The following is a 25,076-nucleotide window of genomic DNA, read 5'->3' as shown; positions in this document are numbered from 1 at the left end:
AAACTTATTGCCTTGATATATGTTATGTGTTTAAATAATCAGGAACTCTTTCACTGTGTTGATAGTATATTTTACAGATGTCCTCAGATAGATGCATGACATAAATTTTATATATTTTTGTGTATGTAATTCCCCTGGCTTCCACATTGATTCTGAAGGTTAGAATTTTTTGATACCTGTTCTCTTGTCCTTTCTAAGAATGTCCTTTTCAAGGTTCCTCTGCAGAACAGCTCACTTCTGCCAATTACCTTTCTGTCCATAGATGCCCTGTCCTTTCAGGTGAAGGTTTCATTTTGATGTATATGAAGTCCTGGCATGACAAATTCATCATTTAGGTGATTTCTGTAGAGAGATGGCTGTGGCCAAAAGGCAACCAAGCCTTGAGGCCTCTGAAGACCAATGGGTGGCACAAAAGGGAAGATGCTGCAGTGATAGATGCTGTCTGTATTTTTAACCTCCTCATACGTTTTCCTTCACAAAACCGGTGTTCTTTTAAGGAGTAACATTTCTAGTCTTGATGTCATCTGAGGAAATACAGTTGATTCTTGTAATAATTGCATGTAATTAAATCTCAGCCTAGTTTTCAGTTGTTACAGTACTGCCAGTTGGACACAATTCAGGACACTTGGTTACTGGTCTAGAATGATGAGGAAATTGGAGAAAGTTATGTTGAAGGTGAACTTTTTTTTTGAGAATTAAAACTTTTTTCACTTTGGTTCTTTTCCCCAGTTGAACAATAAAACCAGTAAAAGCTACAAAAAGTTAAAAACCAAAACAAAACACCGAACCCAACCCAAAACTCTACTAAAAGTGAAAACTGGAGATTTCAAATAAGTTCTAAAATTGTTCTTCCAGGTTGCCAACAAGTGATGGCAGTGCATCCAAAGGAAAACAGCAAACTAGTGAACCTGTACATATTTTAAAGAGATCTTTTGCCAGAACTGTCTCTGTGGTGAGTACTACTGGGAATATTCTGTGTTTCCTGCAAGTTCATACATGGTTAGGAAACTGAAAAGTCTAGATGTGGAAATAATGGTGATTTTGTGCTTGCTTTCTCAAGCAGAAGTTAGGTACACTGCTAAGAATATTTTAATATTTTACTTTTTCTGAAGATTTCACTTTGGTGTTCAACACCAAATACTTTTGTTTTCTGTACAGCTTTGTGAAATTACTGACCACATACAATAATAATAGTAGAAACAAAACTTTTTACATCCTCAGATTTTTTGTGAACTACCATGTGCTTCTGTTTAGCTTTCAAGTACTGTAAATGTCATATAGTGTTCATGGTCCTGCTGATCATAACTGATTAAAAACAAAATTAACACAGCCCTGATAATACTTTATGACAAAAATGTATTATGTCAAAAATCAGTGTTGTACACTTCTGTAGATAAGCAAATAAAGTTTACTGAAAATCTCCATTACAGGTGAATACATTTTTTCCTAAATAATGAGGGGCTTCCGCACATAATATTGTAATAAAGCTTATAGATAGATTTTATTATGGTATTGCAGTGAAGTGTCCCCTGCATTCTCAGTGGTTTTTCTTTTTTAATATTCTCAAGCAAATTGGTTGCATGATAGATGTGTATAGACATAAATAAAGATGCTATCTGATTCAGGTAAACATAAAAAAAGATGCTGTTTGCCTTTTGTCTAACGCTGATGCAGAACTGTCATTTTTTGGTTTTTAACACTAAATCTGTCTTGGTATCTATCCTTCATACCCTGAAATAGGAATGCTTTGAGTCTTTGCTGAGCATTCTTCACTGGAGCTGGACAACACTGGTGCTGGGAGTTGAAGAACTTCGTGGGCTGAAGGGTTTCCAGTACACTGCTACTCTTCTGGATTTGGAAAGGTTACGTTTTGTGGGCACTTGCTGCCTGAGATTGCTGAGGGTCTACACCTGTGAAATATACCCAATATCAGGTATTCCTCTCAGTTTCATATTTATTAGCAAATAATCTACAAGAAATTTATTATTTGATCTAAGTTGTCATGTAGGATATGGTATAAAATAGATTTGCTCACACAGATGGTGTTATTGGAGCATTAAAAGATTTGTTGTCAGAAACAGGAAATTTCCAATTATCTGCATAACTAAGTATCCTAGTACCACATGTTTGCGCTGTAACCTGTGTATTTTAAAGGTAATTTCCTGTGTGCTTTTGTCAGTTGAGCTGTTTTGGACAGTTTGTATCTTCTTTTTTCCATTTCTGTACATAGTGTTTGCTGTGACAGTGAGCAAATTGGGAATTTGAAAGATTGTGTGTTTTTCATGCCTGTACTTTAACAATGCTCATTAAAGTGCAGTATATATTATAAAAGATCAGAAAAGTGGGAGTTTTTAATGGTCAGGTTTCTTTGATAGAGTTTAACACCCTCTCACTGTTTTATTTTTGGAATTAACTTCTCTGAATGTAGATTCAACAATGTTGCTGAATTCCCCGTTTTTCTATTTGCATGTAAAGTGTGCATTCTAACATGAAAATATTTCATTATTGTGCATTTAATGCTTCTGTTTGTGTAATCTTTTAGCTACAGCTAAGGCAGTTGTAGAAGAAACCAGCAAACTAGCAGATTGCATTGGAAAAACTAGGACCTTGCTGAGAAAAATTTTATCTGAAGGAGTTGACCATTGCATGGTGAAGCTGGACAATGATCCACAAGGATATCTTAGTCAGCCTCTCAGTCTGTTAGAAGCTGTTCTTCAGGAATGCCATAATACATTTACAGCTTGCTTCCATTCATTCTATCCAACACCAGCTCTCCAGTGGGCATGTCTTTGTGACTTGCTGAACTGTTTGGACCAGGTACATTAAAATGGCTCAAGTAAATATAACAGCTTGGCTTGTCCTTTTGCTCAAATTGAAGCCAAGTAATACTTGAAAATATTACTAATTTTTTGCATTTATTCTGATTTGTGACTCAAGTTCTGTTGTGTTTTGTATTGTTTTTTAAATGATTGGGAGTTGGATTTGTTCCTGGTTTTGTTTGTTTGGAGTGTTCTCTAAATGTAGTTCAATAAGAGCCTTGGAACTTTGTCTTCTTTAACTTTCAAGATTGTCTGTGGGACAATGAAGAAAATTTGTGGGGCTGGTAACTGTCAGCACCTGCTTTTTCAGTGTTGAGGCCATGCCTTTATATGTGCTTACTCTTGCTGCATGTTGCCGAAGAGCATCCATGTAGTATTTTTTATCACTAATACTTGAGTAATTACTCATTACTGCAGCAGTGCTCTGATCCAGCCAAGTACATGAGAAGCAGCTGGAAATACTATTCTGTAATCAACAACTTTCTTCTTTTGCTTATTGTGAATGACCATCTCACATCTAAACAGTGTAGTTGGTTTGTTTGCATTGCTTGTGGTGAGCTGTCAACAGTTTGCTGCTTTGCATGAAGATTCATTTAGCATATACAATTTCAAGGAAGAATCTGTTCTTAAATGTATTACTCTAAGTCGTTTAATTATAATTGTTAATATAAGAAAAGTCTTGTCTTCAAAGGATACCAAAATTTTCAAAGTAATACTATATGGGTTTATTTTAAAGCATGCCAACCAATAAATTTTAATTACTCCAGTTTTGAAGACCTGAATTCAAGCTTATGAGGGAAGGTAGTGTAAATTCATAGAAAAGCTTTCTCTAAATTATTTTTATTAATTACAGTAAAACTGGAAAGTTCCTTTCTGAGTAGTTTCTCTGTTGTTTCAGTGCAGTGGTGCCATTCTGTTAATTTCTTTTCTGTGTTTAGGATATCCAGGAAGCCAACTTTAAGACCTCCAGCAGTCGGCTCCTTGCAGCGGTGATGTCTGCCCTGTGCCACACGTCGGTGAAGCTGACCTCCATCTTTCCCATCGCCTACGACGGAGAGGCCTTGCTGCGCTCCATGGTTAAACAAGTCAGCACCGAGAACGACTCTGCCCTGGCCCATCGCTTCCCTCTTCTGGTTGCACACATGGAAAAGCTCAGTCAGGTGAGGATGTGTTCTAAAGATCCAATGATTTCTTTCACTTTGCAACAGAAAACTGTTACGTACCTACACGTTTTTACTCGATAAAAATGTACATTAGTTGTCCTAAGTGTTTTCTTTCTAAAAGGCTTAGTTCAGAAACTTTATTTTGTACAATTTTCAACTTTTTGTCTGACATATTCCAACTGTTTCTTCTTTGGGGAATGTCTAAGCAGAATGGTTCTTAGAATATTAAATTGGAAGAAATATCCTTTGGAGTAGTATTCTGTTGCATTGTGTCTCTGCAGCAATTTTTTCATGTGATCACAAGGAGGAGCATGTCAATAGATTTGATGTTTTGAGGAAGACAGCCTTAGTTATAAAAAGTCATGTCCCAAACTGGAGTTTTTAAGGGGGTCAGTAAAGGAATCCCAGTTCATACTGTTTTAGCAAAAGTTATTAAACAATTTCCTAATCAAGGGCTCTTTAATGCTGTATTGTTGTAGTTCTGATATTTTAGAATTGATTTACAGGAATGAGAAATTAGATGAAATAAGATAGAAGATAAATAAAATAAAAGATAATAATTAGGGAAATGAGACTACTAAACAGTATTCTTCAATTTGGCTGACAATAGGGGTATGAAGTTATGAATTGTGCAAGAAAGGTAAATAAAGGATAGTTGTAGAATCTACCATTCCCAGAAATTTAGAGCGAAAGGTAAGGTAAGAAGTTTTCTACTCTTCCTAAGATACGCAGTTTAGCTGGGAGACATACTCCTGTAGGCCATTATTGTGCTAAAAGCTTTCATGGACTTAGAAAGCACCTGTACAAATAAATGAAGGAAAAAACAACAGGCACTACTAAATGCAAATATAATATTTGTGTCTTGGATACAGCAGCCTCCTAACTGTAAAAGATGGAAAAATGTTCTGTACAGGTTTGCTTTGCTGATTGTCTTCCGTATTTGTTCACTGCTTGGATTTTTTTTTTTTTTACATATAAAGAGGTAAGAGATAAACCTTGGATTTTCATCTGTTGAGCTGATTTTATTTTTCTTGTTGAAAGCAGTGGATGTCACTGCTAGCCAGAAGACACAATAGATGCCTGAGCTTAGATTGGTTTCATAGACTGCATTCAGCAAAGAAGAGCTGTTTATAATTATCCCACCACTGGTTTGTCTTACCTCTTTGCACAGAAGATTCTTTTTACTAGCACCAAAACAATAAAGCTTCCAAGTCTCTTGTTTAGACCCTGCAGAAGAAAATTATATGAACAGTTTCAAATGTCGCTATATGTCCATTGTGTTTTAAATGTATGCTTTTAAAGCCCATAGGTTTTATGACTGTATAGTATATAAAGAGGAGACATCTCCTGGAAAGGACATCTATATCTGGTGTCTTTCCAATTTAAGAAAAGACTTGTCACCACCTCATACAGGAAATTAAAGACATCAATCAATTCTTTTGACAAAGGAATACATCCTATGAGAGCTTTGAGTGTTTTAATCTTTTTTTCACCTTCTAGACATTTCTAATCTTCATGAAGTCACAGATATTTCAGTTACCTAATACTCATAATATGTGAAAGTTTGTGTTTTGTTTTTTTTAATAACCATGTCATTTGTCATTGTTTTTGTTTACACTGCAGAGTGAAGAAAATGTTTCAGGGATGACAAGCTTTCGGGAAGTGCTGGAAAAGATGTTGGTCATTGTTGTTTTACCAGTACGGAACAGCCTTAGAAGAGAAAATGAACTTTTCTCTTCACATCTGGTTTCTAATACCTGTGGGTTGCTTGCTAGTATTGTGAGTGAGCTTACAGCATCTGCATTAGGATCTGAGGTAAAGCTGCTCTAAAACAATTTTAGAAATCTTTCAGGACAAACTTACTACATATGTGATAGAGGCTAGATGGGTATTTTTTAGGTGTGTAGATCTTTCAGAGATTGTGGAATTCTCTGTTTTGAGTAGTGCAGATGTTTTGTATAGATTTAAAAGCATATATTCACTGTATTAGAGAAGTACTGTAGATAATTAGCTACTTCATTAGTGCTGAAGAATACTACAGATTGTTTTTAAAAAGGCACAGTTTTTGAGTACTTTGCTTTTTGCCTGCATATTTAGGTAGATATACAATTCTTTCAGGAGGCTATAACTTCATTAAATGACAGAAAAGTATTTGACTTTGTTAAAGGCACATCACTATCTCTGTGCTATCAACAAGCTTTTCTCATAGAAAGAATCAGCTTTTGATAACATCTTGATTCAAGTGTTTTTACCATTACGTAGCATCTGTTTCTGCCCTCTCTTAATCTTGACTCTACCTAAGGCAGAAATACCTAACCTTTCTTTCAGTACAGCTAATCTGTATTTTTTGCTAATTTATCCATAAAATATATATTTAAATACTTTAAAATACCGAGTTGGATTTCTGATTATTCCTAGTTAATTTCTAATTATCAGAAATCCTTTCTTTTTAGTCAATATTAAATAGAAAGCTAAATAGTGGCATCTTCTGTGGTTTATGAGTTGACTTTTAAATTTACCCAGTTGAAAAATCTGATAATTCACTTTGCTTTATTAAAGTTGTCTAAAATTTAGCAGTGAATATTTTCTGACAATTGTATTTAATTTTCTGCAGGTTGATGGACTGAATTCTCTCCATTCTGTCAAATCCACTCCAAACCGATTCACTAAAACAAGTCAGGGAAGAAGCTGGAATACTGGGAATGGATCCCCTGATGCCATATGTTTCTCTGTTGACAAACCTGGTGTAGTTGTAGTAGGATTTTCTGTTTATGGTGGAGGAGGAATTCATGAGTATGAGTTGGAGGTATTAGTTGATGATGTAAGTACTACTTTTGGGAAAACAATTTGAACAAAAGTAACCCCAGAGGTTTTCTTAGAGTATGTTTTACAAAGTGGCATATTCATACTCAGTCTAGACTACCAGTAAAACAGTGCACTGGTAGTAGGATTTTTTGCTTGTGGTGAAGATTTTTGTATTACCACAAGCTTCATACCATATCTAGTAGGGTCCTTATCTTGGTTATTGTTGTGAACTCTTCCTTTATTACAAGTAATATTTGAAGTGTCATGGGCTCTTGACTTTCTGGAGATAAATATAAATTAGTACAGTTACCTCTCTGTCAACCATGAATGAAATTAAGAAATGAGGTTATAACCAAAAATTGAAGAAAAGGATGATAGCCTCCCAGCATGATCAGACAGTGCCTACAGATGTTTCATGTGCTGTTGATGTACTCTCTTAGAAGCAGCATAAAACTGTCTTCTGGGTTCTTGTATGAAACAAAATTATTCTTCTTTTACACACAGTTGTTCGCTCTAACTGATGATTCTGATCTCTTCCAAAGGACAAGCATAGGTTACTATGGGAAATTAACCTCTCTGCTCAGTAATTTCCTTTTTAGGGGAAAGGCTTTACTGTTGACTCTGAGCAGGTTTTTCATCTTTTTGTTTGTAATGCCATGTGTAAAAATTTATGCAATGAGACATAAGTTGCACAATTTTGTGTGTCGTGTATTTACATTATAAATATATTAAAATTACTTTGTTTCTTTGAATCAGAGTGATCATACTGGAGATGCAACTCATTCTCATAGATGGACTTCTTTAGAATTGGTTAAAGGAACTTACACCACAGATGATTCTCCTAGTGACATAGCTGAAATCAGACTTGACAAAGTTGTGCCACTGAAGGTAAATAAAATAAAATCACATCTGTAGGTTTCATACAACTTCTTTAGATAACAAAATTGAAGTGCTCAGTGTTTTTTGTTTGGGTTTTTGGATGCACATTCACAAGTTGATCTTGATGTGTTCTTCATAAAGTCTCAACTTCAACCTGTAAATTACAGTTGTTTTAAATTGTTGTAAATTAAAGTTCCAAATCCTTTAGCTAGAAGGAATTAGATCCCAAGTGCATATGATTTTTATAAGTGCATATGATAGATTATAGTTGCCTAGTAATTTTAGAATATTTTTGAAAATGCAACTTTTTTTGTGCTACTTGATAGTTAATTTTCTTGGATATCTGCTTGCTCTTAAAGTAATTAGTAGTAATTTTAAGTTATGGTTCATAATTTGGGAACATGGAGCAGCTCTGATTTCGTTTCATGCTGGACCTTTTTTGTTTTATTTCATTTGTAGAGTGCTTTGCGGGACTTTCCGGACTCTCCAGTATTAATGTAAAATATTAACTTTCACATACCATGAAGCCATTAGATATCTGTTTTATACTGTAACCTATTTTTGCTCTCCTTTCCCAGGAAAACGTGAAGTACGCGATTCGTTTGCGGAATTATGGCAGCCGGACTGCCAATGGAGATGGGGGGATGACCACGGTGCAGTGCCCGGACGGTGTAACGTTCACATTCAGTACGTGCAGTCTGAGCAGCAACGGCACCAACCAAACACGAGGGCAGATCCCACAGATCCTTTATTACAGGTTTGTGTGGTGTAATCATCCGTTTCTAAGAAAAGTCAACGAAACCATCACAGTGCTATTATACCACATCTGTTTTTAGCAAGTGATAGAAATAAACGTGTCCAGAGTGTGCTTGTGATGCCTCTTCCAGTCTTGTTTTAGGTTCTCTGTTTTTTTTTTTAATTTGACAAATAATGTGATTGTTGACTTCTTATGAGGTCCATTGTTTACTACCTTAAAGCTCTAAATATGAGGAACTCACACTATTTCAATTTCTGGTTTTTCTGTACCATAGGAGATATCTGAGAGATTGCTCACTGGCATGTTTATCTCTCCAATTTATTCAGTTCTTCAGTTTCCAAAAAAAATTGCATCAGGTAGTGAAGCAAGGTCTATTTATATAGGAACTCCTCTCTTACTTAGAGGTGAAAGGTATAAAAAGAGAAATTTCAATTGCCTGAAGAAAATCAGCTGAAACATCTGATGGTCCTGCAGGGGAGCTTTACTTCAGCCTTTCAGGTTGACAGTAGGAATTCACTTGTGGTAATGCTTTTGCAGAAAGCATTGCTTTTGTGTTTGAGGTGCTTACCCTGATTTGTGTAAAGGCAGGATTTTCAAACTGGCAGTACAAGGCTGATTACCAGAAGATGGAAGGAATAAAAGGATCAATGAATAATAATTTACTTTTATCTTTCATTGTGTGAGAAGTACCTACATAATAAAAGATGTAGAAAATACAAAAAAGTAATACTACACCAACTGATGTATTTTAGACTAACAAGCACATGAACATATATTGCTCTTAAAGTTTTAAAGAAGGTAAAATATGAAGAAACAAAGTGGCCAGCAAAATTATAGTAATAGTATATTTGAAGATATAGAATAGCTTTAAACTACCTTAAAATGTAAGATTGTGCTTAAAGATCCAGCTTGTCAATAAAACCAGTAATTACTTATGAAAGAATGGAATAGCAGTGGTGCAGGTCATGATACTTTAATTGATTTAGTCTCCTGGAAATTTGGACTTTATTATGAAGTATCTTAATTGGGAAGCATCATTATGTAAGAAGGATGAAAGACAAACATGGAGAACATCTATTTTCACTCATAGATTGTCTGCTTTTATACAGGCAAAAGAGAAAATTAAAGAGAAATAACAATTTCTTTGATTTCAGAAAAGCAAAGGACATAATTTCAGTAATGGAAACTTCAAGGCATTCTAACAATGGTAAATTAGCATATGAAAAAACCTCACACCAAAGTCCTGTCTTCAGATCAGAGCAGTCTCAGGTTTTTGAGTTTCAACTGATAAAATTCAAAGAGGCTTTCAAAAGAGTGGTGGTACAACTTGGAACTGTTACAGAATAAATTGTGTTGAAAAAAATTGCACCTGCTATACTGTAATCACAATGTCTTTGTAGTTCATATGGACAAGATAAATTTATTTATTGCATGGTTATGGTTATGGACTTAGTTTGAGGACTCACTGTTTGATATATAATGATTTGAAGTTTTGATTTGCTTACAGCAAAGAAACAAATGTTCAGTCAACTATTGTAGAGCAGTTTGTAAAAGTCACACTTCATTTTGTTTGGAGGCTGCTCGGCTATCAACAGAAACTGTTTCTTAGGCATATGAAAGACCACATATAGAAGTTTAACACACTTTGATAAGGGGAGAAAAGTTTTGGAGGAATTTGAAATGAAAATGTACTCAGTTGAATTGCACTTACCATCAGCAGCTAAAAAATTAAAATAAAAAAGGCTTGAGGCTGACAGCAAAGCTACAATTCTAGGACAATTTGAAGAAACATAATATTTTTGTATGAGTCATTGGTTCACATGACAGAGAAGGAGAGATATCCTTGTTCACTGAACTGCTCAAAGTAAAATTTCTTAAAGTTCTGAAGTGCTAGTCCTGAAATAATGCACTGGACAAACGTAATATATCCCAAAGAAAATGGTATATTTTGTTTTACATGTTGACTAAGTGATTTTATTTCTCTTTGCCAAGGCTTAATCACTATCATATTGAAGGGTTGAATTAGTTTGTAATTGTCATTTGATAGCTTTGAAAAAGCAAATCAAACCTTATTGAAATGGCTGCATGCTTGATGTTGTTTAAGAGAGCCTAATTTGACATACAGAGTGGATTTAAAAGAAGGAATTGTTTGTTTGGTCAGTCTTGGGGAAGCCCAAGACTGTTTCAAAGCCATAATTAATCTTTGAAATAAGAAGGGAGAATCTTTGTCTCTTATGAAAATGCAGAAATATCCCTTGAGGAAGTTTTACTTGTTTCTGTGAAGCATTTAACATAGCTCTGTTTTTACCAAGACAGGGAACTGGCTTTGGAAGAGCATAGCAATTAATTGTGTGGTTTAGAAGGCATCTAGAGAAAAGAAGCATTGCAGAAAAATGCTTTTTATACTTTTTGCCAAATGAAGTTCTTGCAAAGGACTAACAGTGACACATTTCCTCCAAAATATCCTCCATGGTTTCTTTGTGGTTTTTTATTGCTTTATCAAAAATTGTTTTGCTTATTCTATGCCAAAAATTAATCAGTAGGTTTTTTTAATGTAATTTTGTATTTGTGAACTTACTTTAACTTAATCCACTGTCCAGGAGTGAGTATGATGGCGATCTGCAGTCACAGCTGTTGAACAAAGCTAATGAAGAGGACAAAAACTGTAGCAGGGCCCTTTCTGTCGTGAGTGCTGTTGTACGAGCAGCCAAAGATTTGTTGCACAGAGCTCTTGCTGTAGATGGTAAGGCTTGAGAAAATTTACTATACTTTTCAAAACTTTACTTTGCTAGCAAGTCATAATAGTAGAATATGACCTGAATACAAGAGCTGTGATGTTTCTCTTTTGCTTTCCAAAGAATATTTTTCTAACCTTTCATTCCTGTGGGTATCAAACTATAAGTAACTTTTATATCATTGAGTTATGCTAGTGATAGCATAGTCAGATACTTTGTATAAATTTGGTCATCAATTTAGCAAGCATTGTGATAAAGCTGGTAAGATTCTTTATTTCCTAAAGCTATTTTATGGCAGGTTAGTTGCAAATTTCCTCAGTGTTTAGCACAGATGTTGTCATCAGTAGGACTGGTTAGTGTAATTAATATATAAGCACTTAAACATCCCTTTGTGAGAAATGTATGTATCAGCTGTTGTAGCCAAAATGTTCAGAATATTGCATAGTGCTATAAAACTCATTTTTAAGGGCTGGGAGTACTGTTGTGCTAACTTTTATACTGTAGAAAATATGAACACAGTTTCACAAAATGGGAAAGAATGCAATAAAATAATCCTCTAAGAGAAGGACATTTTTCAACAAAGAACTATATGTAATGATATATTTATCTTGAGTGGACTTGGCAGACTCAGAATTCAACAGTGCCTAAATAATGGAAATAATTTGAAGTAAAAATAGTCTGAGAAATAGAAGTTTAACTTACAAGGGGCAAACCAGAAAAATAAGATGTGCTTTGAACCAAAGCATGTTTATTAATAATACCTCTGTTCTAATTATCTTTATTTAGCTGAAGACATTCCAGAGTTACTCAGCTCTTCCAGTCTGTTTTCAATGCTGCTTCCCCTCATCATAGCCTACATAGGACCAGTGGCAGCAGCTATTCCCAAGGTATGCTCCTCAAGAGAAATTACTGAAGAAATGTATCAATGTAGTAATGCAAGGAAAATGTTAACTCTGAAAACTTGACCATTTTGATTTCTTACTATTCTCTAAATTAGGGGTTTATATTTATGAGTCATGAATTTTCCATGAGACAAGAATTTAAAAAAACATGTAATGACCTTTTTTTTAACTTGACTTGAAAACATGGTAACAAAAATACCTTAAGGAAGCAGAGAAATATGAGAGGCTTTACTAGTAGGAAAAGATAAGGAATGAAGAGAATGTAATTTACAACTCATTGATGAACACTGGGGAGATGAAATGTTTTTTTTTTATGTTATATAAATATTATTTTTACAGTAAAGAGCGGAAGCATTTTCTCATTAAATTAAGATTATTTCTGTCAAACTTAGTGTTAGAAAGATGTCAGCTGTAAATAAAGGAACATTTCTTTCCAGTGCCATGGCATTTCTTGCTTGTGCCTGGTCTGGGACACTCTTGAGATCTGCTATTAGGTCTACAAATGTCAATAATCCTTAGCTAGTGTACACTATTACCTTTTATTGCTTTCTCATGAGCTGTAACATGTTTTCTGACTTCTTTTCAAGGGGGAGGAAATAGAGCTGACCACTTAAAATCTAGCAGACATGTCATGAAAGACAGTGTCAGAATTTAGTTAACCTTGTTTCTTCATGGAACTGAGATTTGAAATAACCAAGTGTTTTGCTGTAGAAGTGTTCATCTGCTTAGAAAATGTAGTGAAGATCACAGAGAGCATAATATTAATATTAAAATAAATATTAATATGGTTATAGAATATAACTGGATTTTGGCTTTAGTATGGTATTTACTTTTGTGAACTTGTGCTTCCTGTTTGTTAATGCTCAAGATTTTAGTAGAAGCTATTTTAGGGAAAGGATGTCACAGTTACATGCAGATTCTTGTTTCAGCTTTGGCAGGGCTCCAAGAGAAGATAAATGTACTGCTGCTTTTTCTGTTAGGATTGTGTAGATGCAGAATTGCAAAATGATTTAATGAACTGTTACTAGTGGTATTCTGAGAATGTTCATACAACCACTGAAGAGAAATGGAAGTATTAGAGTATTGTTTACACCAACTTATAAGACATTCTGATAACACATGTGATGTTATGTTACAGGTTGCTGTTGAGGTCTTTGGCCTGGTACAACAGCTGCTTCCTTCTGTGGCAGTTCTGAATCAGAAATACGCCCCTCCAGCTTTTAACCCAAATCAGTCTACAGACAGCACCACTGGAAACCAGCCAGAGCAAGGGCTTTCAGCTTGTACTACCTCCAATCACTATGCTGTTGTTGAAAGTGAGCACCCCTATAAACCTGCCTCTGTTACACACTATAAGGTGAGCACCATTTCTAAGGGCACATGCTGCTTTTTAAAAGCTTTACACATGAGTTTTCTGAGTCAGCATTTGCTATCTGAAAAATTGTTGCCGTGCATGATCATTAATATTCTCTAATATAGAAGACATTATATTATTGCTGTACTGGTTTCTGGACAAAAGTCTACATCAGGTATAGTGGAAAATAGTGAAGTTTTAACCCCCTAATTCAGGTATCTGCTCTAAATCCCTAAATTTGCATAGTCTTAGATTTTTCTGCTGTCATGCAGAGTTTCTTTGCTCTAACTGTAGAAGTTGTGAAGTTCAAAGTCTTTATGTATAGAGTATATAATCACATATCAGATTTTCTTACCTAATGCTTAAACAGTGTTTTGTAAGAATACATAAAGTCAGTTCTAGTCAAATTAACATCCAGAAGTAGCAAACCTATAATCCAGAGCCTGAACAGGACATAAATTATTATTCTGCTATTCCAGTGCTTGTCCTGTGAGACAGCAAGACATCCACTGCAGAAAGTGTAGCTACCATGTGGTCATCTTGGTGCAGTAGTGCTTACTTTTGTCCTAAAAGTTTATGGAGCATGTCTAAAGCCTTGTGTTTAGTAGTTACTGCATTTTAATTTCTGTAGCTATATGCTATTGTACTGCAGGCCACATTCACTAGTGGAATTCAGCTGCTCTGTACTTTTCTGGGATTGCACAAAACAGATGTTCATTATGTTTGTTGAAGTTTGAGTTTGAAAAAGGTATCTGAGAGTTCAGTATGCATAGTAGTCAGTGGTTGTTTTGTTTAATGAACCTGTGCAGAATTCTTAAAAGCACAAGTGGTGCCAGTGCAAATACTTAAACAGAATATTAAGTTATAACACAGGGTTCTAATTGTGTAAAGTGCAGAGCATTTCAGGTGTACATAAATTTCAAGGAATAAATTAGGTTAATGTCATTTTAAAAAATAGCAAAACAATTCTGCAGGATTATGTAATTAAATTGCTTCTGTAGACTAAATCAGAGTTAAGACCAAATGCAAATGAAGAAGTAAATGTAAAAAAAAAAAAAAAAAAAAACGCCGAGAACCCCAAAAGCTGGGACATGATTAACCTGTTGCTTTGTTGTAGGTGACTTTTCCTGAATGTGTCAGGTGGATAACAATAGAGTTTGACACTCAGTGTGGCACTGCTCAGTCAGAGGATGTTCTTCGTTTACTAATTCCTGTCAGAATTGCACAGAGCCTGGGATTTGGACCAAAGCATACCTCTGTTCATGAGAACCTTAATTCATGGATAGAACTGAAAAAGTTCTCTGGATCTTCAGGATGGCCTACCATGGTGTTGGTATTGCCAGGTAATGCATAGATACTGATGTAATTACTGGTAATGTGTGTTACTGCAATAGTTAAAGGAAGTTTGATTTTTCTGCAGAATTATTTTGGCAAACAAAGTTAAAGAAGGGTCTTTATCCCTGCTGGCGAGTAAATTATGTCTGTAGTCGATTTCTTGCTTGAAGTATTGATCTGCTTGTTTTTCCCATGGTTTTAATTACATTTTACATCTAAAGGCTGGGTTTCATATATACTTATGTAAAATAAACACACAAAAAGAGGAGGAATATATTATTAATTTAATTTATCCTTTTACTTCTCTAAGGGAATGAAGCACTTTTTTCTCTGGAGACTGCATCAGACTATGTGAAAGATGAAAAAGCTTGTTTTTATGGCTTCAAATGTTATGCAATTGGATATGAATTTAGTCCAGGAAGTGATGAGGTAAGGGAAAAAGTGAGTTAGCTATAATTGCTTCACCTAATAAATCACCAAATGAATTTTTGGATGGTAAAAAAATTTGTATTTCTACTTATGGCTGAGTGACATTAGCAAAATATTTTTAGATTATTTCTATAAAGGTAATAACGTTTTTTGGTAAGGGCATTATTAATTTGGAATTCTTCAATGAGGATACTACTGAAATGGCTTTTTGTGTGGTTTGTGGCACTCTGCAAAAACATAGTGTGGTTTTATCTTGTATGTCAGTGGGATATAAGATTTCCTGAAATTCTGGCCTTCTCTTGCATCAGAGATCCAAGATGTGAGGCTTTTTACTGTCACTGCCTGTTGAATGACATACTTGCATTATTTTCCAGTGCCCACTTACAGCAGAACACTCAGACTCCTTTGAAATGCTGTGTGCATTTAGCCTTCCACAGGTTTTACCCAGTGGTCTCCTCGTTTTACCATTAAGGACATGAGTCACCTCCACCACTGTTTATTGCAAAGGGAAGATCAGATTTCATCACATCTTTGACCCAATTCTTTCTTTTGGCTTATTTTAAGAGATTACTGAAAACACTTAATATGTTTTATACTACATCCAGAAAAATAAGTCTTCCCTTGTCCTGGGAGTCTTTGGCCCTGTTCCTTCATGTGGATTTTGCAAGGTCTGCATCTTGCTTACACTACAACCCTCACAGAAGATTTACCTCATCTTATTCTGGATTTTACTCAAGCTAAATCATGTCTTCAGATTTTCAGAATGTCAGGTTCTTTGGAATTTCTTTACATATCAGATAAAAACACATACCATAATATTATTATCTGTGGTGGTACTGGCTGTCAGCAGATTCAGATTTATAATTCCTACAGATGATCTAATTAGTCTGTGTTTGTTTAAGCAAAAGTTATTTCTATTCAAAAATACCCATGTAGATTAATATGTCATTCTTTTTCTTCAAAGCTTTTACAAACAAAGCTGCTTGGCATGTTTTTAATGCTCAGTGCTAAAACATGCTAGCCGGCACCTTAAGTCAATCATCTAAAGAGTAGTTATAACTAATTGTTTTCAGACATACCTTTTTATTCTAAAAATTTTGGTACACTGTCCTGTGTCACAGCAAAACACGGCAGTAGCTGTATGACAAGAAATACATTGCTGAGAGGCTTCAAAGTGGGACACAGAGTATTTCTTAATATAAAACATTGTCATAAAAATGTATTTATTGTCCTATTTTCTGAGACACTAATTTTTTTAAATTTTTTTTAATTTAAAGGGTATTATTCAGCTGGAGAAAGAGCTGGCAAATTTAGGAGGATCGTGTGCAGCAGCTTTGATGAAGAAAGATTTAGCACTTCCTATTGGTAAGAACATACTTCATTTTTTCATCTTTGTTTTCTGAATTAGTATATTCAAATCTTATTGTTGCTTTTAATTAGAGATAATACAAAATTGTGTCTTCAAAGTGAATTAATCAAACAATAAAGCTGGCAGTGTTTTCTACTTACCTTTTTCCCTTTGTGTGTATATGGGGAGGAGGGAGACCTGGTCATGTAAATTTGAATGACCTCACCCCATCCACAGGTAGTGTATGACTGTGAGAGCTGTGTCCCACAGTTTCCTTGCGGTACTTCATAAATGTGCAGGTATCATCTTTGTATTTCTCTTTCACTGTTTTTTTTTCTCCCCACATGTCACACCTCTCTGTATGAAAAAATACCTGCAGCATTGAATTGCAAAACTTTAAATTACTGTTTTAAAGTTGAAAGTGACCATTTTGTCTGTAGACCTTATAGTATTTCTACTGTAGCTTTTTTTTTTTTTACAATTAGAAAAGAGATCTCATACTTTAGGAGCAGATGCTGCAAATAGAGGTTTATAGTAACCCATTGCAGTTTAAAATGCAAGGAAAAATGAGTTTGTGGAAATTAGTGGATAGGGAGATGGAATTAGAACTTCTAATGATGCAGCTGTATTATGAGTACTATAATTTCTCTTTATTAGCATCAGCATATAGGAAAAACAGGCTCATAATTTATAATAGGTTATCTCTGATCATTTTAATTTAGGGGCACAAATCAAAGCTCAGATACTGTTACTCTGGAAGCGTGGATTAATGAGCAGGGGAGCACTGATCAGTGTGGAGTTTTCATAACAAAACCTTCTTTGTATTTTTAATTGAATATTTTGCTCATGTATTTGGATTGTTTACAAATTTCTTACTTTGTTGTAAGGAAGCACCTCAATTGCACTAGTAGATCTGTATTTTACTCTCCAAAGTACAGGCAGATCTTCAGGTTAATTAGTGCCCTCCTCTCTTATTCCTCAAGCTCCTTAGTTTTGTTGACTTCTCTTAGTTTTGCTGTTCTGTGCAACAACAACAAAAAGATTGAAATCCTCAGAACTTAATCTCCCATATTTTGCAATACTTTGTACTTCTCTCTTGGGAGCTTTTTATGTTTGTTCTGTTAAAATGCCTGAAATAAGATAGATTGACTTTATGCTATCCCGTAGAAATTTGAAATAAAATATACTGTGAAGTTACCTGTGCAGTCACAGCTGCATACAAATGTGGTGGTTTATGATCTGTGAGAGAGGCAGGGTAGGTGCATTGCTGCTAAGGAGCTTCTTGATGACTGATCTAATGGCAGTTGAGTTGTCTGACTGTTTATCTAGCATCAACTCGAGAACTTCAACCAAGTCTCTTAATGTTGCTGGTAGGATTACTGTGCTTGTGCTATAGAAGTGTATTGTTTCTCTCCAAACCACTAGACCCTCTGAGTAAACAAAACTGGGGAATTGTAGCCAACAGTGGTAGTATTTGCAAATGGAAACTACTGTGCAGCCTTTTAAAATGGTTTTCAGTTGTGTGTAATTCTGCTTTGAGTGTTTTGATTGGTGTCTCAGAAAAATATTGTGGCAGAAAAAGTGGTAAAGCTGTGGTTTTCTAGAGCAACATTTATATGCCTTAGTATCAGACCTTTTTTTCCTTTTTCTGCATCCTAGGTTATGTATTTTCTACCTTTTTGCTGCAAGTGAAATGCTTCTTTAATACTGTCATTCCTAATCTGCAGAGCCCTTTTATCTTACTTGTGGAAGAGTGTTCCTTAAGGAAAACCTACATAGAATAACAGAATCTATAATCATATGAAAGACTTCCTTGTAATGCACACACACAGGAAGGTTTTTAGTAGACTTTTCAAACTTTGTTATAATTTCTACAGTTTTACTTTTTAGTAATTGTCATAGTGAGTATAATCAGTGTGCAAAGTCAAATATTTGTGGGAGTATTCCTCTAGAAATATTAGGAATAAAAGTGTTTTGAAGGACCTGACAAGGTTAAGCCTATTTTGCTCTGAAGGAAGATGGACCAGAAAGTGATTTCTTCATATATTGGGAAAAGTATCTTTGAGAGTTATGCCCAAATAGTGTTAAAGTTACCATGTTCACATGGTTGGTCTCCTTCTTGCCGCTTCAAGATGTGAGTTTAAGATGCTTCCTCCCAAGAGAGAGATCTGGTCTGTGACCAAGATCTGACTTCAACAGCAGTGTGAAATTGGTTTATGTATTTTGTATTAATACATTCTTAATTGTATTAAATCTGGCAATAGTTTATTTCTGAGGGCAGTTTTTAGATGTCTTTATTTCTTTGAATTTTAAAAATTGCCTTGGAACTTGGTTTTCTTATTTCTCTCTCTTCTGACTAGTAGAATTGCCAGGCATGTTTTTAAAAGAGAGTAGAAATATGGTTACCTTATCTGTTTCACCCTTCTGTTAAAAGACTGTTTGGCAATTCTGGTCATCCTGGAATCAGGCTTTGGAGTTGGATTTGTGAGAAAGAAATACCGTGTAATAGTATGTATTTGAGTTTTGTGTTTTAGGAAGAATCATAATTTATGAAATTGTGCAGGGTTTTTCAGGCTTTCAAATAATTTTACAAAGGTAAGCTCTTAAAAGGGAGCAGCTGTTGCATACTTAGAGATGCTGCTTCCCATAAACCATCTCAAAATCTTTCTGAAAGTATCTAGTCACATCCAAAGACTTGCCATACATAGTGCCTTGTAGATTAAAAGAGAAGCACCAAATTTTTGTTCTCTGTAACTTACATTGTTCATTTGTGTGTGCCCTGAACTACACTATACTGCATGTTTACTATGTTATTTATAAATATTAATATTTCAGCTGCTGATTGAACAGTGTGATACATCATTATGCAGACTTGAAATCTGTAGTATAAAAAGTTTCACAAAACAGAATTGAATCTCATATTCTGCAGTATGTAGATAATATAACTGGTTTATTTTTCCAGCAGGTAGTGAGTTTGAAGAGGATCTTGAGATACTTGAAGAGGCTGCCTTACAGGTATGCTGCTGCTTTTTATCCGTTGCAATGCACTTAAGCACATAATTGCATTGAAACTGACTGCTACAGAAAAAAATAGTTTGTAAGGCTTTTATAGTAGAATGGAATCCAGTTTATTATTTGATAGTTTAAGAAAGTCATACAGAATTTTAGTATTTAAATGAAATCATTTTTATAATGAATCTGCTTGGAAAAAAATACATGCAATGTCACACTGAACATTAGATGACCAAGTATTTCAAAATATCTATTTGGCTGAAGTTGCAGTATTTGGCAAGTTTTAAATGTTACCAAAACCAATCTTTTACATGTCTTTGTAATGACAGAAATAAAATAACTTTTTCAGCTGAGCAGTGATGTTAATCAAGTCTCAAATAATACAATTGCAGTTTGTTCTGATTTGCTGATGGTCTTTTGTTGAGTACAATGGGAGTTAATGGTGAATCTCCCTCAACTTAAGGTCATTCAACCTCTTTTGGCATAAATTATTGTTTAATAGACTGAGATGGCTTTTTTTTAAAGCTTTTATGAGGGTAGAATTTATTCTTCTTGAATGGTTTTAAATGCTCAAAATATTTTTACCAATTGTGTCACGTTATGGGAAAATGTGAACATGTTACTGAAAAGTTGTTCTATGTCTCTCTTTTCACCCTCAACCTCTGCCAAAAAAACCAAAAAGGTGTGCAAAGCTCACTCAGGCATTCTTGGGAAAGGCTTGGCACTGTCTCACTCCCCAACCATTTTGGAAGCTCTTGAAGGAAGCCTTCCCCTGCAGGTACAAAGCAATGAGCAGTCATTTCTTGAAGATTTCATTGCTTGTGTACCAGGATCAAGTGGTGGACGACTTGCAAGGTAAAACTGCACTGTTGCTAGTCCTTCTAACTGGCTATAGAACTGTCATGGTTATTTTAAGTATTAGTTGAATAAAACTGTTTGGCTATGTTGATTCCAATAGTACATTAGTTAAAAGCATGTAGGCATTCAGAAGTTCTGTGTCTTTTCTTAGCTCTGTGTCACATTTGTGCAGAGTAAGAATTGGTCTTTTGGAGGATGTAAGAGATTTTAATGTTGGATGGTTTTCTTTGCTCTAGGTGGCTGCAGCCAGATTCATATGCTGATCCTCAAAAAACATCATTGATTTTGAATAAGGATGACATCCGGTGTGGTTGGCCAACTGTTATTACAGTACAAACAAAAGACCAGTATGGGGAAGTTGTTCATGTTCCTAATATGAAGGTGATTATTGTAATCTTGGCTGTTCTGCTTAAACTTGTTGTCTTTTAGTTTTTGTTGTAGGTATTCCACAGAATACTCTTGTATAGGACAGAAAGTGGCATTCTTAAATTCATTGTAATCAGACTTTCTTACCTCTAAATCCACAGACCTGCCAAATTCTGTATTATGCCACCACCATTTCATGAAATTCATAACTTGCCTGTAATGAGTTACACATTTGTAGTTGCATAAATAGTCAGTCATAAGTGAGGTTGGATGGTGGTGATGTATTAAAGTGACAAGAATCCATTTTTAAATTTGTAAACCAGGAAGGAGTGTTACAAACCATAGACTTTGTGATGGAAAAAAGGCATCAGAAGCCCATTGATGGACCACTTTATAGTTACTTTATTTTAGACTAGAATAGTACTCTTGCCTTTTCTGTTTCTAATACTTGGATGTTCCTGTAGTCCTTGCAGTTAATAAGGATAACTGGCAGGGACTGGTGTTCCTGTGTTTGCCTTCAGCCTCTTCAGTTAACCACTGTTTTTCAGTACTGGAAAGGTGTTTTTGACAGCCTCAAGTAGAGTTAGAAGAATTTTGTGCATTTTGGGGTAAAATCTATGTGGAATGTGTAAAAGTGGGCTGCTTGTTTTGAAGTAGTAAAGCAATGCAAACAAAATGAACACAAAATGGTTTTCATGTTGTTCTAATAAATTAAGTTGCTTCTATGTTTTAAAGATCACTACTACTGTGGAGTAGTTGGTCTTGTTCAAGCCCAAGTGTAGATGAAATACTTTTTACAAAGGTGTGATTCATTTGAGAAAAGCTCCCAAATCTGTTTTGTATATGGTGTAATAATTGAGTTTTTTACAGTGAGCTGTAAACATAATAATGAACAGCAGTTCTACAACAGTAACACAAGAACCAGCTTAGTCACAAACACTGCTTGAGTGAAAATTGTGTGATTACTGACTTAAATTAGTGACAGAACAAGTGGAAGACTCTCAGTAGTGATTTTATCCTATCAGTCAGGAAAAAGATATGTCAAAATATGATCAAAATTATTACTGGTTTTATTATTTAATTACTGTTCACAAATGTATTAAAGTAAAAAAACCTTAATTCAATTTAATTATTCTTCTGGACTCATTCAGTGTGCAATGCAGTGATGTAACTTTTGGTTAATTAAATCAAATTTTGATAAAACTGTGTGTGAAAACTGCAGTATTTGATATTGCAGATTTCGGATGAGTAACATACAAACTTATTTTCCAGGTAGTCTGTCTGTCTTTGTCAGAAAATGGTGTAATGCTAGCTGTTGCCTGTGCTAATGGAGATCCGTGCTACCTCTGGGGAAAAAGTCACTTAAAACATGCATTGAAGAGCACAATATAAATGTGCAGTGCTGGCTGGGAGGTGGCAGAGCCGGCCAGGATCCAGTCTGGCCATTGCTGATCCATATCTAGTGGCCATGATGATCCACTGTGACATCTGTGCACTCTCTTGGAAGGCTCTCATTCTCCTTTGTTGCACTCTTGTTCTGGGAAAACTTCCCTAGGCATAGCAGACTGTGTTCTGCCAGCCAGGGAGTGCTCTATTACACCAGCCTGTGCTGATGGTGGAGTCAGTTGGCATCTTACCAAGATGCTGTGCTTGACTTTGCAGGTTAAGTGTAGATATACATTGGGTTTTGACACAGCTGGATTTACAGGGAGGGCTCTAAGTGCTTTGTCACTGCACCGCATCAAATTGAAAAGAATGTGTGTGTGTTTTCTCACTATTATCATATTCCCTCTTCCACATCTTCTTACAGGTGGAAGTCAAAGCTATTCCTGTTTCTCAGAAAAAAACATCTTTGCAACAAGAACAGGTTAAAAAAGTGCAGCGGATACCAGGCAGTCCTGCAACAGCTGTTTCCCCTAGCAGTGATATGACCTTTGGAGGGCTTCCTTCACCAAAGCTGGATTCCTCCTATGAGCCAATGATAGTAAAAGAAGCTCGGTATATTGCTATTACAATGATGAAGGTAAGTTACTGCAATTTTGGCAATGTAACTATAAAATTCAGCATTCAAAGTGTGTAAAGGTATTCAGTAGAGAAGGAAAAATGTATGCTTACTTTTGATCCCAATCTGAAAATATATTCAGTGGAAATTACTTTGATTAATATTAGTTCAGCAATAAACTAAATACATCAAAAGGGCCAATTAGTTAAACTCTAAAGCAGTTAGATTGGATTAGCATAAAAAGGAAAGTTGTCTTTGATTTTAATTAAATAGATTAACAAATTAATTGGAGTCATGCAGGAGAAATAAAAACATATGAAAATGGTGAAGGGAAAGTTAAATCAGTATTTTTATGTATATGGAGTTGGAATGTTGCAGTGAATGCTTACTTTAAACTAAAGCAGGTAAAATAGAAAAACAGGAAAAAATAAGAGCTCAGTGTAGTAAAAAAGGCATGCAAATGATTTCTCTATCAATGCATATGTATTAAGCAGCATCTGATGAAATGAGCCACTGTTAAATGGATCAGCTCAGACACTTAGCCAGGGACATTTTCTAAAGAAGTGAAAACTGAGCAGCTAGTGTTGATTTGATTGAGTACATTGTAGCACATGCAGTAAATGTACATATGTGTACCATACTGACCCGGTTAAGAGATGTGACATGTTGTGTACAGCTAACAGTTGCACAGCTTAATGAGACAGGATTAGCCAGGAGGGTAGAGGAGGATAATACTTAGCATAATCAGAATGGATTTGTTGTGGGGGCAGAACCAGCAAACTAGCACCTTTTAGAGGCAAAGGATAGTGCTGCAGTACCTGTGTGTAAATAGTGCAGCTGGGTACTGAATAGTGTCTTAGTAGATCAGTGAAAGAACTATTAAATTAATGCAGTGTACAACAAATGGTTTAAGAACTTGCTAGATCATGTGCATATCAAGGTGTGATTTTAGCATTTTTATTTGGGCTAGTGCAAACATCACTTCTTGGTTTGGTGCATCTTTTAAAAGTGACTTGAATGGAGGCAGAAATAATTTATTTATCCCAAGTTAAGGTTTAGATGATATTTCTGATAGCCTCTGTCCATAGGTGTCTGCTGCTTCTTTTCCAGTGATAGGTGTCAAATCTGCTCACAAAACTCTTGGAGTTGTATATCTTGTAATGTATGAGGTGCCTTGGGATAAATTACTGTGGTGCAAGTGTAGGGTGTTCAAAAACTCTTCTGTAGATTTGATGGAGTGAGGAGTGCTTAATATCAGCTAGTTAATGTGTAGTCATTCTTTAGCTGAAATAAGGCTAAGGGAAAATGAAAATGGATGGATTAATTTAAAATCCTCTCAGAAGGTAATAACAGTCTAAACCTTCATAAAGATAAAAGTAAAAAGACACCAAGGTTAAATTTAAAAGTGCCTCTCTTGTTGAAACCTGCTTGATTTCTGTGTTTAGTGCTTTTCCAGAGAATCTTCCCAAGGTTCCTTTCAAGCTAAGTCCTTTCTATCCAAAACTTTTAAGAATTCAAGGCATTGTAAATACTCTGTTCTATTTCCCTGCTTGCATTATTAAGCACACTAATTTCAGCGTAAAACGCTGATGTCCCCTGATATTTTCATTTTACATCAGCCTGCACCTTCTATCAGTACTTGATACAAACATCTAAATATTATTATAAAATCTCACTTCGAAAAAAAATATAATCAATTATGACATGCTTGGGGGACTGATACCCAAAACTATATCCTCATGCAGGGACCCAGAATGGCATATATACATATATGTTCAAAGGTACTTATCCTACCTTTATTTACTTATTTAAATTATTTATGTATTTCTGATTTAACATGGGAATCTGGTAACCCAGCAACTATTGCAGCCCAGAGAGATTCTTGCTGAGGGACTTTGTACACTCCTAGGACTAGCTCTGTTTTCTTAGGGGGCTTTTCAGAGCAGTGATTTTACAAGATGCTATGGAAGTGAACCAGGTCTTTTTTGTAGTGGAAATCAATGGAAGTATCACCTCAAGTTTCAGGGAATTCTGTCTTCACTTGGAGTTGAAAGAAAAAGGATATGAAATTTCATTGAAAAAGTGCCTGGGCTGGTTTGCAGGTTTTACATGCAATTTATTTGCTTTCTTATATTCACATGGACTTCAGTGCACTGCCTGGATTCAAAAGGGTTTTATACAAGTCAGATTAGAAGAGATTGAAAGATTTAACAAGGTTTTTGTTAGCAGTAGCAATCTTTCTTATCTAAATAATGGCTGTTTAATGAGACAGTGAATATACCTCTTCCTGTGTGCACATATATTTCTGTGTT

General features: G+C 35.2%; 1 protein-coding gene across 15 annotated transcripts in view; it reads left to right on the top strand.

Annotated features, from left to right (window-relative positions):
- MYCBP2 (MYC binding protein 2) overlaps window positions 1-25,076 on the top strand; it is a 172,972-nt gene that overhangs the window by 84,537 nt on the left and 63,359 nt on the right. For 11 of the 15 annotated variants that reach the window (XM_063149479.1, XM_063149485.1, XM_063149492.1 and 8 more), the window contains 18 exons: window positions 856-952; window positions 1,741-1,933; window positions 2,543-2,817; window positions 3,758-3,979; window positions 5,606-5,797; window positions 6,597-6,803; window positions 7,544-7,675; window positions 8,245-8,423; window positions 11,024-11,166; window positions 11,945-12,045; window positions 13,199-13,417; window positions 14,532-14,757; window positions 15,060-15,178; window positions 16,456-16,543; window positions 19,489-19,541; window positions 20,221-20,393; window positions 20,633-20,777; window positions 22,573-22,785. In XM_063149479.1, coding sequence (XP_063005549.1) covers window positions 856-952; window positions 1,741-1,933; window positions 2,543-2,817; window positions 3,758-3,979; window positions 5,606-5,797; window positions 6,597-6,803; window positions 7,544-7,675; window positions 8,245-8,423; window positions 11,024-11,166; window positions 11,945-12,045; window positions 13,199-13,417; window positions 14,532-14,757; window positions 15,060-15,178; window positions 16,456-16,543; window positions 19,489-19,541; window positions 20,221-20,393; window positions 20,633-20,777; window positions 22,573-22,785 — 2,977 coding nt within the window. The remainder of the gene's footprint in view (window positions 1-855; window positions 953-1,740; window positions 1,934-2,542; window positions 2,818-3,757; window positions 3,980-5,605; window positions 5,798-6,596; window positions 6,804-7,543; window positions 7,676-8,244; window positions 8,424-11,023; window positions 11,167-11,944; window positions 12,046-13,198; window positions 13,418-14,531; window positions 14,758-15,059; window positions 15,179-16,455; window positions 16,544-19,488; window positions 19,542-20,220; window positions 20,394-20,632; window positions 20,778-22,572; window positions 22,786-25,076) is intronic. The other 4 variants (XM_063149491.1, XM_063149494.1, XM_063149483.1 and 1 more) reach the window with 1 other exon arrangement.

This window comes from Melospiza melodia, chromosome 2 (genome assembly GCF_035770615.1).
Source record: "Melospiza melodia melodia isolate bMelMel2 chromosome 2, bMelMel2.pri, whole genome shotgun sequence".
Taxonomy (NCBI): domain Eukaryota; kingdom Metazoa; phylum Chordata; class Aves; order Passeriformes; family Passerellidae; genus Melospiza; species Melospiza melodia.
The sequence above is the reverse complement of the archived record's forward strand: the minus strand, read 5'-3'. Positions and strand labels throughout refer to the sequence as shown.